The 13,197-nt window shown below is 44.2% G+C and overlaps 1 protein-coding gene across 1 annotated transcript; it reads left to right on the forward strand.

Annotated features, from left to right (window-relative positions):
• Positions 1-2,158: 2,158 nt before the first annotated feature.
• LOC109749163 (zinc finger protein ZAT3-like) lies at positions 2,159-2,692 on the forward strand. The gene has a single exon (XM_020308144.2). The coding sequence runs from the start codon at positions 2,159-2,161 to the stop codon at positions 2,690-2,692; it is 534 nt and encodes a 177-aa protein (XP_020163733.2).
• Positions 2,693-13,197: the final 10,505 nt, after the last annotated feature.

Raw genomic sequence — 13,197 nt, forward strand, 5'->3', positions numbered from 1 at the left:
CTCATCATTCTTACGAAGAGGTTGATTAGGAGTTCAAGATCTAATAAAGTTTGCGGGCAACACCCTAGTTGATATAGTTGTACGCATTGGGTATTGTATCGATTCTCCTTTTGCACTCTAGCGTCACGGCCGCTATCAAGATTAGCTCTGCCATCGGTAAGTTATCACTAGTTGATGGCGCCGTAACAGAATATCCATCGTAATGGACCCCGAAGGGTCCTTCCTTATAGCCCTCTGGATTACTTCCGTCATCCCAAGTTCCTCCCAAATCTCAGAAGCACATGAGCAAGAAAACAAGCAATGTTGTATGTCATCATATCCGATCCTACAAAAGGACATCGAGGGATAATTGGGATGCGTCGTCCTGTAAGTACACCATAGAGAGGAAGAACTCCCCCTTCCACCAAAAATGCTTGGTTTTCCCTTGGACTCGAAGCTGCCACACTTCCTTCCATATATGATTTAGATGAACGTTACCCTGACCATCCACTCTATTAAAATGGCTACCAAATTGATGTTCAAACTCATCATTGTAAGCAGACCGAACAGAAAAAGTGTCGGGTCTCGTGTACTGCCACACTACAAAATCTTCCAAGAACTGAACCCACGGAGGGATTTGCAAAATTATGTTAACATGGACTGAGAAAACAGGTCGTATGAAAGCCTCATCCCACTACCCCGTATGTGGATCTATGATCTCTTCCACTTTAGAGAGCATAGTCCCCCCCTTGGGTTGATAACTTCCCCAATTGCACTTGACGAAATCCAGGGATCCTCCCAAATATTGATTTGTGAGCCTGAACCGACCCGCCATATATATCTTCTCTTAAAAGTTTGAATACTAGCAAAAAACTTTGCTAGGTAAATGAAGAACCTTTCCTTGGACCAGCCTTCAAGATGTCTCCATCCGGGTAATATTTTGCACTTAACACCCGTGCACAAAGAGATTCAATATTTTCGATTAGTCAACAACACTAATTTGCGAACATAGCTAGGTTAAAACTGTGAAGGTCTCTAAAGCCCAGTCCCCCTTTCTTCTTTGGTACACACAACTTCCACCATGAAAAGCAACATATCTTTTTCTTTTCCTCCCCATCACCCCTCCGCCAGAGATTTCATCAGTAATAGATTTACAAATTCCTTTAGGTAGCTTGAAAACTGGCATAGTGTAAGAAGGAATTGCTTGTGCTACTGATTTTAGCAAAATCTCCTTCGCTTACATAGAAAGAATCTTTTCTTTCCATCCTTTTAGCCTTTGGCACACTATCTATGGGATATCGAAAAGAGTCACTCCGGTCAACTCCAACAGTAATTAGGAGTCCCAAGTACATACCTGAACGAGCTACTGTTAGGATATTCAAATCCCTGCACACATCCTCCCTTGCTCTGACACTAGTATTATATTAGGGCAAAAGAAAATATTGGACTTAGTTGTACTCGCCATCCAATGTCCTTTTAAGTGTGCTTTCATTATGAGCATTGGTCCTCATCAGAATTAAAGAATCGTCTGCAAAAAGAAGGTGAGAAACAGAAGGAGCATATTTTATAAACACAAATACATTCTATTCCACTAATTTTCTTCCTCATGAGCCAGAATGCTAGATAGTCCTTCCGAACAAAGTAGAAAAAGATATGGGTATAGTGTCCTTTTTTAGGAAGTTCCAGGATTAGGCGATCACTTTTTATTTTATTTTCAGGGCAAGCGATCACTTGTTATCTGAACAGCTACTGAGCCCAATGGGCTAAAAGGCTTTTTTTAAACGTGGGCTGAAAGCCTTAGTAGGCTGCGCAACACGCATCGACAGTGGGTTTATTTCACACACGTACACAACTGATGGCGGTTTTTCCATTTCCATTTCCCTCCGAAGTCCCACAACCGCCTCCCGGAGAGAACTCCATGGAACCTCCTCCTGAGCCCGCGGCTCCGCTTCCCCCTCCTCCTCCGCCGCTGCATCCCCATGACACAACACTCACGCTGACGTTGGCGCTGCCCCCTCCTGCGCTCGCGTCCGTGCTGATCTCGCCGAAGCCGCGCGCACGAAGGCCGAAGCCCGAATGCGGCGCCAGCCCCAGACCGCGGTGCTCGCCTATCGGCGACACACCGCCGTGCACAGAGTGCGGAAAGCGGTTCCCATCATGGAAGGCACTCTTCGGACACATGCGATGCCACCCAGAGCGGCAGTGGCGTGGGATCACGCCGCCCCCGGCGCACTTCCGCCAGGGCGTTGCAGGCGCTCCAGTCGCCCCCTCCGGACAGTTCACGGTGCAGGAGCGCGAGGTCGCTTCCAGCCTCCTTATGCTCTCCAGCGCGCGTCCCGGCGCTAGCAAGGGCAAGAAGGTCGTTAATGCTGCTGCTATTACTCCTAGCGGGATGGAGAGCTGCGGCACATCGGCGTCCGCGTCAGTGACGCCGGGGCCGGCCAACTGCGACGAACACAAGTGCAGCGTATGCGACCGTGGGTTCGCCAGCGGACAGGCTCTTGGCGGGCATAAGCGGTGCCACTGGGATAGGGCCTGCTCGGGGGTGGTGGTGATCGCCGCTGCCGGCAGCAGTGGGTCCCCAATGTCGACCGATGAGACGGCGATTCTAGACCTCAACCTGCCGCCTCCTGGGCCACCTCCGGTGCGGACGAGCGACCAAGGCAGCAACCTGAATGACATGCTGGATTTGAAGCTTGGGTACTACGGATAACTGGGTTTCAGTGCTTCACCATGCATTTATGCGCTAAGCTAAGTTTGATATATGTATGTAAGTAAGTAGTGTATATATGTATATTGATGTTCGCTTGCTTTTCTTTTAGGCGTGCTGATTCAGAAATGATGTTTTCTTATCTTTCTGAATTGGCTTTCTGTTGCTTTGAAGTATGTGAGGTACTAACTCTGGCATACCAAGTTTGTGTGTGTACAAATGTATGATGCATATGTGAGTGTAACTAATGTGGAGCTAACTACTAATAATATATGTTTTCTCCTTCCTCCTTTTTTCTGCATATTATTATTATTTCTCTTATTATATTATATGATTAAGTTGTACAGGTTTTGTTTCACACATGCTAAGAGCAAGTTTAATAGTGGGCTATTAGCCTGCTTACATGGCACTTTTGCTTATGTGGAGAAGAGAGACATGAAAAAAATGAAGGGGGTGGGCTCTTATGCAAAAGCCCTCCTCTACGCGCGTTCCTAAGTAAAAACATTTAATGAGAGGGAAGAGATAGAGAGAAAATGAGAAAAAGTTGTACTCCCTTCTTTTTATTTAATCTGCGTATTAGCTTTGGCTAAAGTCAAGCTTTGTAAACTTTGACAAAGTTTATAAACAAAAATATTAACATATACAATAACAAATCAATATCATTAGATTCATTATTGAATGTACTTTCACATCATATAGATTTGTTATAATAATACAAACTCTTGATGACGTGGCAATGCTCATATAGCCAACAACTGGCTATACTAGAAACACTATTTGGAGGACAGACACATTAATTGATTTATAGTAGAATCCTTTGAGGCTTATGGGATGATATATAATACTCCCTTTGTTCCTAAATATAAGTCTTTTTAGAGATTCCAATAAGGGACTGCATACGGAGCAAAATGAGTGAATCTACACTCTAAAGTATGTCTATATACATCGGTATGTAGTCTATAGTGAAATCTTAGAAAAACTTGTATTTAGGAACAGAGGAAGTAAAAACTAATGAGACTGCATATAGCTGATCTATGTGTTCCGTAGCTTTCGCAATAGCAATATCCTGAAAGAGGCAGTAGGGCAAAACTATTGTTGTAGTAGTAGTAGCAGCAGGCAACAGTATAGTTAGGATCTTGTCGATCATGTGGCAGAGACTCGGCCTTATGGTTGACGGAATTGTATGTGCATCAAGACTGACCTGATGTGGAGAGCGAACGTCCTGCACGCAGCGGCATATGAACGCAGTTATCCGGCCGCATGATTATTTATGGGGATGCGTGCATTAACTTTTGCTGAAACAGCTCGTGCTGTAATACAGGTGATACAGCTGATGAAGTTACCTTTCTCCTGCCCCTGACATGCCAGGTTGTTCAGGAGGAAAGTGAAGACTTTTGGACGCGCATGTGTTTCAACTTGGCCACGTCCTTTTTTGGTCAGCCTTGATCCCGACTCCACACAATTAGACAGAAATTTGGTGCCAAGATAATATGCCCATAATGGATCTTGTTCCGGCGAGCGCCATGTAAAAGCTCTTTGGTAAAAGAAAAGAAATAAGGCTCCAACAAAAATATTGAAGTCATAATAATTACTCTCTCAAGAGATAAAAAAACGGGTACTCTCACAATCTTTTCCGGCATGCATGTCAATCTAAGCCTCTTAATGTCACGTCACTATGGATTACTACTTGTGATTGTCTTATTTCTTGCCACGTTGAGCCGGACAGTACGAATGTGTGTGTGTATGATTGGATGACATGGGGTCTCTTGAATATTGCTGGTAAAAAAAAAAGTTGCAAAACAGAGGTACCGGTTCCCGTGTGAAACGGTTGACTGTGTTCTACCAAAAGCTCTTCGTCACGTCTATTCGGTGCAGGTTGGGCCCATGCAGCTATACACTCAATTAACTCATGTAAAATCCAGAAAATATCTATACTCTAACTAGTCTTTCTAATGATTCGAATCATAAAGTCCTCCACGCCGTAGATGAGGCGGGATCAGATGCCGCTCGGTTCAGAGCGACACTTCCCACCTGATGTCCCTCTTTTTTAGTACCAATAATAGAGTGGATGTGTGATGTACAGTGTACGTAGCTACTCCGGCCCTGATGAAGTAGGCTAAACTTGATCACCAATTAAGTGTTGTATCATTTTTCTATCTGTACTGCCGGAAGTATATTTTGGTACGCCCTGCTACAACTGTGCTCGGTGATGGCCTCGACCGCCCTCGCTGGATGTCGCGGGGCCGCGCGACGGCAAGCCGGTGATGCTCCGTAATTACGACTATCCAGGAGGAAAGTTGCGACCGGCGTGGCACGTTGCTACGACCAATGAGGTGAGAAGCAACGATGACGACGACGAGGGCGGCGAGTTGCGACTAAGCGCGAGGGTGGTTGCCATGGAGGACGCCGGGGACGGCGGGAAGGTGGCCACACGCCTACACCATGCGTGGGCGCATGTTTTTGGGCACGTGTCAATCGGTTGTGAAAATAAAAATCAATCAAACGGCTATGGGATGTACAATCGGGCGAACAGGGGCGGGGTTGACCGGGCAGGGTTGTCACCGGTCGACTGCCCAATTTCAGTTAAAGAAAAGAACTATGTGTCGCGCTCCCAAGTGGCATGGGTGGTAACCTAGTCCAGCAGCGCCGACCCTCATCTCTCCCTCCTACCCCCTCGCCGTCACCGAAGAAGGCCACCAGACGCAGGCGACGGGGCTTCTCCTAACATTCAGCGACCAGTGGGGCCGTGTGAGCGCAAGGGATGCCATTGTTGTGAATCTGCATTTGGGTGCGTCGGCTAGCGCTCGTCAGCTGGGAGCATGGCTGGGCGACCTCAGGCGGTAGCGAAGGCGCATCTGGTTCTGGTGGAGTCAAGGAGTGTGGCGTGTGGAGCGGTCGGCGCCTCAGCTCTTGATCTAGTAGTGGTCGCCCGTCTTTGTCCTTGTTCCAGCGGCCATCGGGCATGCAAGGGGTGTGGTTGCGGCTGCCCTGGGGCATGGCAGAAGCTCTAGTAGCTGGGGTGGCGCGCGTTGGAGGTGTGCCGCGACGGGCACATTTGGATCTGACGACGGCTTGGGTCTGATCTACGCGTGTGAGGGCCGCGACTTCACGGTGACGGAGGTGACATCGACACCAATGTGAGGGTTCGGATGTTCCTATGGTGACAGATGCATTCCTTCGTGGCTCAGCGGGGTGGCTTCGACGATGCAATGTTGCGGCCCCGGTGACGATGCCGCCTTTTCCTGGTTTCGCCCCCTCCTTTTCATGGCACCTACAGCACGAGTTGGTGGTTGTAAACCTAAGAGCATCTCTAGCAGACCCCGCAAATGGCTGCCCTCAAACCGTTTTATGATTCGCCCAAAAACTGATTTACGATACCTAGAGGGCTAGCGCTGGAGCCCTCTCGGTACCGCAAATCAGTTTTCGGGCTTTAGTTTGACATCAACTAGAAATTTCTACAAATAGATGCGCTACACCGAACTAAATACTCGTGCCGCAATAGTTCACATCTAAAATCATGTGCAATATAAGAGGTAGCAAGTTTGTCCACAAAAATGTGCAATCAAACAAAATTAAACATGATCAAATCCAGCAACATCAATGTTGCCAAGATCGTGTAGCACCATCATCGTCATCATCATCAGCAACATTGACCGAAGAATGAACACCACCATTGCCGGAAGCACCACCATCAACTCCATTAGCCGATGCACCACCATCAACTCCATTGGCCGAAGCACCACCACCTCCATTACCGAAAGCTTCACCACCACCACCGACACCTCCAAAACCACCACCACCAGCCAGCCATAAGATTTTGAAGCTCTAGCTTCCTCAGACACATGATCTTGATTCTTTTCAGCTCCCAAAATTCTCTTGCCATTGGTTCCATGCCATCCAGATTCATCATCAAGAACCGGTCCTCCTCGATGGTCTTCTCGTCGTCCTCTTTTGCTCCTCAAGAGCGATCTTCCGCTCCTCAAAGACACATCTTCTCTCCCACATTGCCTCTTTTTGTTGTGTTTTCTTCCTGGCCAAGGCCACTTTAGTTTCGAATGCTTCACCAACATAGTTTCTTTGACCTTCACCATCTCACTAATTTGGCCTCTCAAACTAGATGACTCGGCCGACCTCTTCACCCTATCTTTGTCCAACTTTCTTCCATCGGGCTTGCCCTTGTTTGTTCCTCTCTTTGGTGCATCATCACTATCTCATCATCTTTTAAGTTAACTAGTGCACCATTATTTGGAGGAGTTTCGTTATCCCATAACCTCCATTTCTCTCTTCCTTGAAGCAAGTTCCAAATGTTGGAGCACAAATGGCTTGCCATTGAAATCCGAGCTTTGCTTGAACCTTTCATGGGCAATGTGATCCTACATTTAGAAAAGAGGCAAGGGTGAGCTCAAATTGTCATCAACGAAAACAAGATCACAAATGTGTAAAACAAAAAGACAACAAACTCACATAGTCATCAATCGTGGAACCACTTGGAGGTGAATTTCTCACTTGCTCCAAACAACCACTCGAACGGCCACACGTTTTCTTGATCACATCCCACCGACCATGGAGTGATTTCAATGAATGACTGGATGGAATCGGTATAAGCTTATGATACTTGTCCCCGATGCGTTGCCAATATTTCTTCCCAGTTTGATCTTTGTCCACATCAAGTGATACACTCACCCATGCTCTAATCAAGCAAACATCCTCCATCTTCGTGTAATTGCCGGTTCTTTTTTCCAATTTTGCTTGGCTAGCATCAAACTCCTCCTCCTCAAGCTCTTCTACATCATCATAGCCGTTACCCCCCTCTTCCACCTCAGCTTCGACCCCCACTTGCATGCCCGAATTGAATGCGTCAAGTGGAGCATTCAAGTCCACCTCGTTCTCCTTCAACAATTTTGTATATGATGTTTGAACGTTGTAGCTACAAAATCCAACGGGCGAAAAAAACACTAAGGAAACAAACGAAAGTTCACCGGAATAAAGGGGAAAAATCACCTCTCCGGCATTTCCTCAAACACGTTGTGGATGCCGGTGGAGTTGACAGGATTGCCGGGCACATGGGTCGTCAAAGGGGTGGAGCGCGTGTCCTCAACCGGAACCGCCTTCTTCCTCAGGCCCTTGGCTTGCGTCTTCAGCTGTCAACCGGAGAGGGTGGAGGAGGTGCCCATGCTCGAGCCAGCGACCGTGATGGGAGGGAGCATGGCAGAAGTAGTTGGCATGGCGGCGGGCACAACTCAATGGACAATGTGGTTCCCTTGTCGCTTCTGCGTCACGCTAGTGGCAGAAGGAGTTGGTACGGTGGTGGGGAACACGACTGTGGGAGGCGCGAGAGGACAAGGTAGCAATGAGGGCAGCGGCGCATGAAATCCGTCGGCCGGTGGCTGCGGGTATTCCATGTGCCGATTGGGGACGCGGCGCGGCAAGCCGACAGGGGGTCAAGGAGATCGGCAACAGTGGCGTGAGGGGGCGGCAAAGAAGGGGCGGAAATGTCCCTCCCACCAAGTCGCGTGCGTGATAGAGGAAATTGAAAATCGAGGGGAGGGGGTGGACTGGAGATTTGCGACTTGATGGTCGAAATATGCACCTTCCCATAAAAAATTGAGACAACCAGTTTTTTGGGACCTGCGCGGTAGCGCGGGACTTTTTTTGTCCCCATCTCGTAAAATGGCGGTTATTATAGCAGCGCAGTTTTTTGCGGGATCGGTTAGAGATGCTCTAATCTAGGAAACGCTAGTGGTGGCAAAAAGTGCCTTGGTGTCGTGGACACCTCACGCCATCAATATGACGTCACTCATAAAAAATAGTGGTGGTGTTGGTAGCCCAAGCCAGCACTAATACAGATGGTGATGGCATGACACATTAGCGCATGCAATCAATGGCGCATACTCCCTCCATCTGGAAATACTTGTCAGAGAAATAGATAAAAATAGATGTATCTAGAACTAAAATACGTCTAGATACGTCCATTTCTCCGACAAGTATTTTCGAACGGAGGGAGTATATAGGTGACGTTCGACATATTTCGTTGCAACAAGCTACAAGGAAAGTTAGTGGTGTTGCCTTTTCTCCACATGTCATTAAACTAGTTTGAAGGTACGTAAAAATGATGCCTCAACATCGTTTTTGATTATCAAAATATATAGACGTTTGAATGCCACAATTAGGAAGTATAAGAATCAAATATGTAAGTAAGACAATTAGGAAGCTCTCTTGATATCTAGGGAAAGTTGGAATAATATTAATTAAGAGACAACAATGACAATGATTTACCCGATTAAGTACTCCCTCCATTCCTTTTGACTCCGCATATAAGATTTGTGTTGAGTCAAACTTTACAAACTTTGACCAAATTTGTATAAAAAATATCAACATCTACAATATCAAATATACATAATATGAAACTACATTCCATAATGAATCTAAAGATATTCTTTTGGCCTTGTAAATGTTGATAATTTTTTCTATAAGTTTTGTCAAAATAGAGATACTTTGATTTTAGACAAAAGTTATATGCAGACTAAAAAGAAACGGAGGTGTACATAGTTAAGATAGCAATTCAAGTTTTGAAGTACTTTAACACAGAAGGACAATGTAACATAGTACTCTAGAGAACCACAACATAGCTAGTCACTCTCCTTTTACAATAAATCAGAATCAAAATCGTTTGAGTACTTCTTCGCCGGATCCCTAAGAAAGCTCAAACCATCAGCATCGAAACCTTGTTGCCTAACGGGAGTTTGTACCCATCCGGACTTGCTGCACACTCGTTTAAAACCTCGTCGGCATCCAAAAATTTGACCACATCCATCACACCGACAATTAAGATTACAAAATTTAGGATTACAAAATTTCAACCACATTTCATCACATCCATCACCAACACAATTCACAATGTTGCAACTAAAACTACTTAACTCTAAAGCACAACAATATATAGCAACTACAACAAATATGGGTATGAGCTTGTCCAAGAAAAACTAAGATGAACTCACACTGTTGCAACTACAACTACTTAATTCTAAAACGCAGCAATATACATACTTCTGCTCATTATGGTGTACTCTTCTTTGTTCTGGTTGTCATCTTCTTCTGCTGGGTAGACGCCAGATTGGTCAAAGTCTTCCAATGGCTCGACAATGACATGGCTTGGCTTTGTCGGGTCAGTTATCACTATTGCAAGAATGGCTACGAGTAGCGGGCGCCAAAAGCCCAGTCGTGGCGAGCAAGGTTCACTGAGCCGCCCGCCACCGACCTCCCACCACTGCTAACATGGCATCAGTAGCGGGAGTGCGCCCTCCAGTGGTAAAGACCTAGTAGTGGCGGGCTTTACCTAGTGCCCGCCACTAGTAATCCACTAACATCACACACTGATATGTCTCCAACGTATCTATAATTTATGAAGTATTCATGCCATGTTTACAACAATTTTATATGGTTTTGGTATGATTTTCATGGAACTAACCCGGACTGACGTTGTTTTTAGTAGAACTACCGTGGTGTTGTTTTTTGTGCAGAAATGAAAGTTCTCCAAATGAGCTGAAACTTTTTGACGATTTTTTTTGGAACAAAAGAGACCCCCGAAGCTTCATGGGAGGGCCAGAAGAGCCACGAGGAGGACAAGACCCACCAGGGCGCGCCTGAGGGGCCCGGCTTGTCCCGGTGGATTGTGTTCACCTCGAGGCCCATCTTCGCGTGAAACCGACACAAAAAATCCTATAAATAGGAAAACCATCAGAAATAACCCTAGATGAGAAGTTCCGCCGCCGCAAGCCTCTGTAGCCACGAAAAACAAATTGGGAACCCCTTCCGGCACCCTGCCAGAGGGGGAAATCATCACCGATGGCCATCTTCATCATCCCGGCGGCCACCATGATGAGGAGGGAGTAGTCCCCCTTGGGGCTGAGGGTTTGTACCAGTAGCTATGTGTTTAATCTCTCTCTCTCTCTCTCTCTCTCTCTCTCGTTTTCTTGGGATGTCACGATCTTGATGTATCGCGGGCTTTGTTAATATAGTTGGATCATATGGTGTTTTCCCCTCTCTATCTTGTTGTATTGAATTTTCCCTTTAAGATTTCGTTTTATCGGATTGAATACTTTTATGGATTTGAGAACACTTGATATATGTCTTGTTATGAATACCCGTGGTGACAATGGGGTATTATATTGATTCACTTGATAAGTGTTTTGGCACTCAACTCGCGGATTCCCGAGGTGACATTGGGGTAATCTATGCACAGGGGTTGATGCATGTTCTCGTCTTTGTTTCTCCGGTAGAAATCTTGGGGCACTCTTTGAGGTTCTTTATGTTGGATTGAGTATTATGATTCTGAATTTGCTTTGGTATTATTTTAATACGAACTCTTGATTTAGTACGAACTCTTGGATAGAGTGATTGGAAAGAATAGCTACAAACAATTTCTTCTTATGTTCACCGCTATATAAGATTTGGAGTTATTCTTCATCGCACTTCGAGGGATGGTTATATGATTCGATTAGATTAGCATTGTCGAGAGGTTGCACTAGCGAAAGTACAGACCCTAGGCCTCATTTTCAAGCATTGCAATATCGTTTGTGTTCCGTTTTATCAATTGCTACCTTGCTGTTTTTTATTGTTCCTATTATAAAAATCAATATCCACTATCATTACTACAGTTTTATCACCATCTCTTCGCCGAACTAGTGCACCTATACAATTTACCATTGTATTTGGCGTGTTGGGGACACAAGAGACTTTTTATTATTTGGTTGCAGGCTTGTTCGAGAGAGACCATCTTCATCCTACACCTCCCACGGATTGATAAACCTTAGGCCATCCACTTTAGGGAAAATTGCTACTGTCCTACAAAACTCTGCGCTTGGAGGCCCAACACGAGTCTACAAGAATAAAGTTGCGTAGAAGACATCAAGCTCTTTTCTTGCGTCGTTGCCGTGGAGGTGAGTGGTTCAAGGTATATCTTTAGATCTTGCAATAGAATCTTTTAGTTTCTTGTTTTATCACTAGTTTGGTTTATAAAAGAAAACTACCAAAAATGGAATTGAGGTTGCATCATATTATTCATCTTTATAATGTCTTTCGTGAAAATGATGGAGAGGAAAATTGTGCTCAATTGATAAAATAAGAACTCTATAAAATGTTTGACAAAAAATATTTTAATGATGAGCATGGTTGCAATGTTGTTGGTATGAACTCTTTGAATATCCATGATGCTAATGAGAAGCAAAGCTACAAGCTTGGGGATGCTATATTTGATGAAGATGATATTTTTACTCCCCCAAGTTTTGTTGGGAAAATTTATTATGATGAAAGCATGCCTCCTATTTAGGATGATTATATTGATGAAAGTGGGTTTGGAAGAGTGTCAACTCTAGGAAGTAATGATCCCACTATTTTGGAGGGCGTTGAATCTTATTCTCATAATGATGAAAGTGGATTTGGAGAGGTCATGACTTTATTTATTGATGAATCCACTATTTTGGAAGAGGTTTCAATTGATTATGATGAGAACAGAGTTGCTATCTATGATGATTATGGTGATGACATGTATACTATAAAGAATAATGATAACAATGAAACTTGTCATCATGATTTTAATTTTCAATACCATGACAGTTATTGTGTTGAGTTTGCTCCCACTACTATTCATGAGAATAAATTTGCTTATGTGAAGATTAATGAAATTTCTATGCTTATGGATCATGAAAAGAATACTTTATGTGATGGTTATATTGTTGAATTCATTCATGATGCTACTAAAAATTATTATGAGAGAGGAACATGTGATTTTACATGTTGCAATAATATCAAGTTTCCTTTCTGTGAGTTGAAAATCTTGAAGTTTTGCTTGTTTTGCCTTCCTATGCTAGTTGATTCTTGTTCCCATAAGTTGTTTTCTCACAAAATCCCTGAGCATAGGAAGTATGTTAGGCTTAAATGTGCTTGCCATGTGATTCATGATGCTCTTTTTCATGTTTCAATTCTTTACTTTTATGCGAGCATCATTGAAATCTTCATGCCTAGCTAAAAAGGCATTAAAAAAAGCGCTTGTTGGGAGACAACCCAACACTTTACCCTACTGTTTTTGTGTGTTCACATGATTAAGCTACTGTATTAATCATGTTCTTTAGCTTTTGTTTCAATAAAGTGCCAAGTAAAGCCTTTGGGATAGTGTGGATTGTAGTTTACTTGATTCTGGGCAAAAAACATAAAATTTTGCTTCCAGTAACAGAATTGTTAAAATTCACTGGAACGTGATAAAATTCTGAATTTTTTACAGATGATTTATATACAAATTTCGTACGTTGTCCTATTGTTTCAGAATTTTTGGAGTAGTAGGAGTATGGTAGTTGTCCAGATCATTACAGATTGTTCTGTTTCTGACACATTCTGTTTTCGATGCATAGTTTGCCTGTTTTCTTGTTTCTATGGCTTATATTGCTCAATATGAATTGTGTAAATGATAAGTTACAGTAGGCATTGTGTGAGAAAAATTATGAATCTTGTCT

The sequence above is a fragment of the Aegilops tauschii genome, chromosome 1, assembly GCF_002575655.3.
Source record: "Aegilops tauschii subsp. strangulata cultivar AL8/78 chromosome 1, Aet v6.0, whole genome shotgun sequence".
NCBI lineage: Eukaryota > Viridiplantae > Streptophyta > Magnoliopsida > Poales > Poaceae > Aegilops > Aegilops tauschii.

Bases quoted from the DNA above. Each gene is read 5' to 3' on its own strand.
- LOC109749163 (XM_020308144.2), top strand. From the start codon at position 2,159: ATGCGATGCCACCCAGAGCGGCAGTGGCGTGGGATCACGCCGCCCCCG.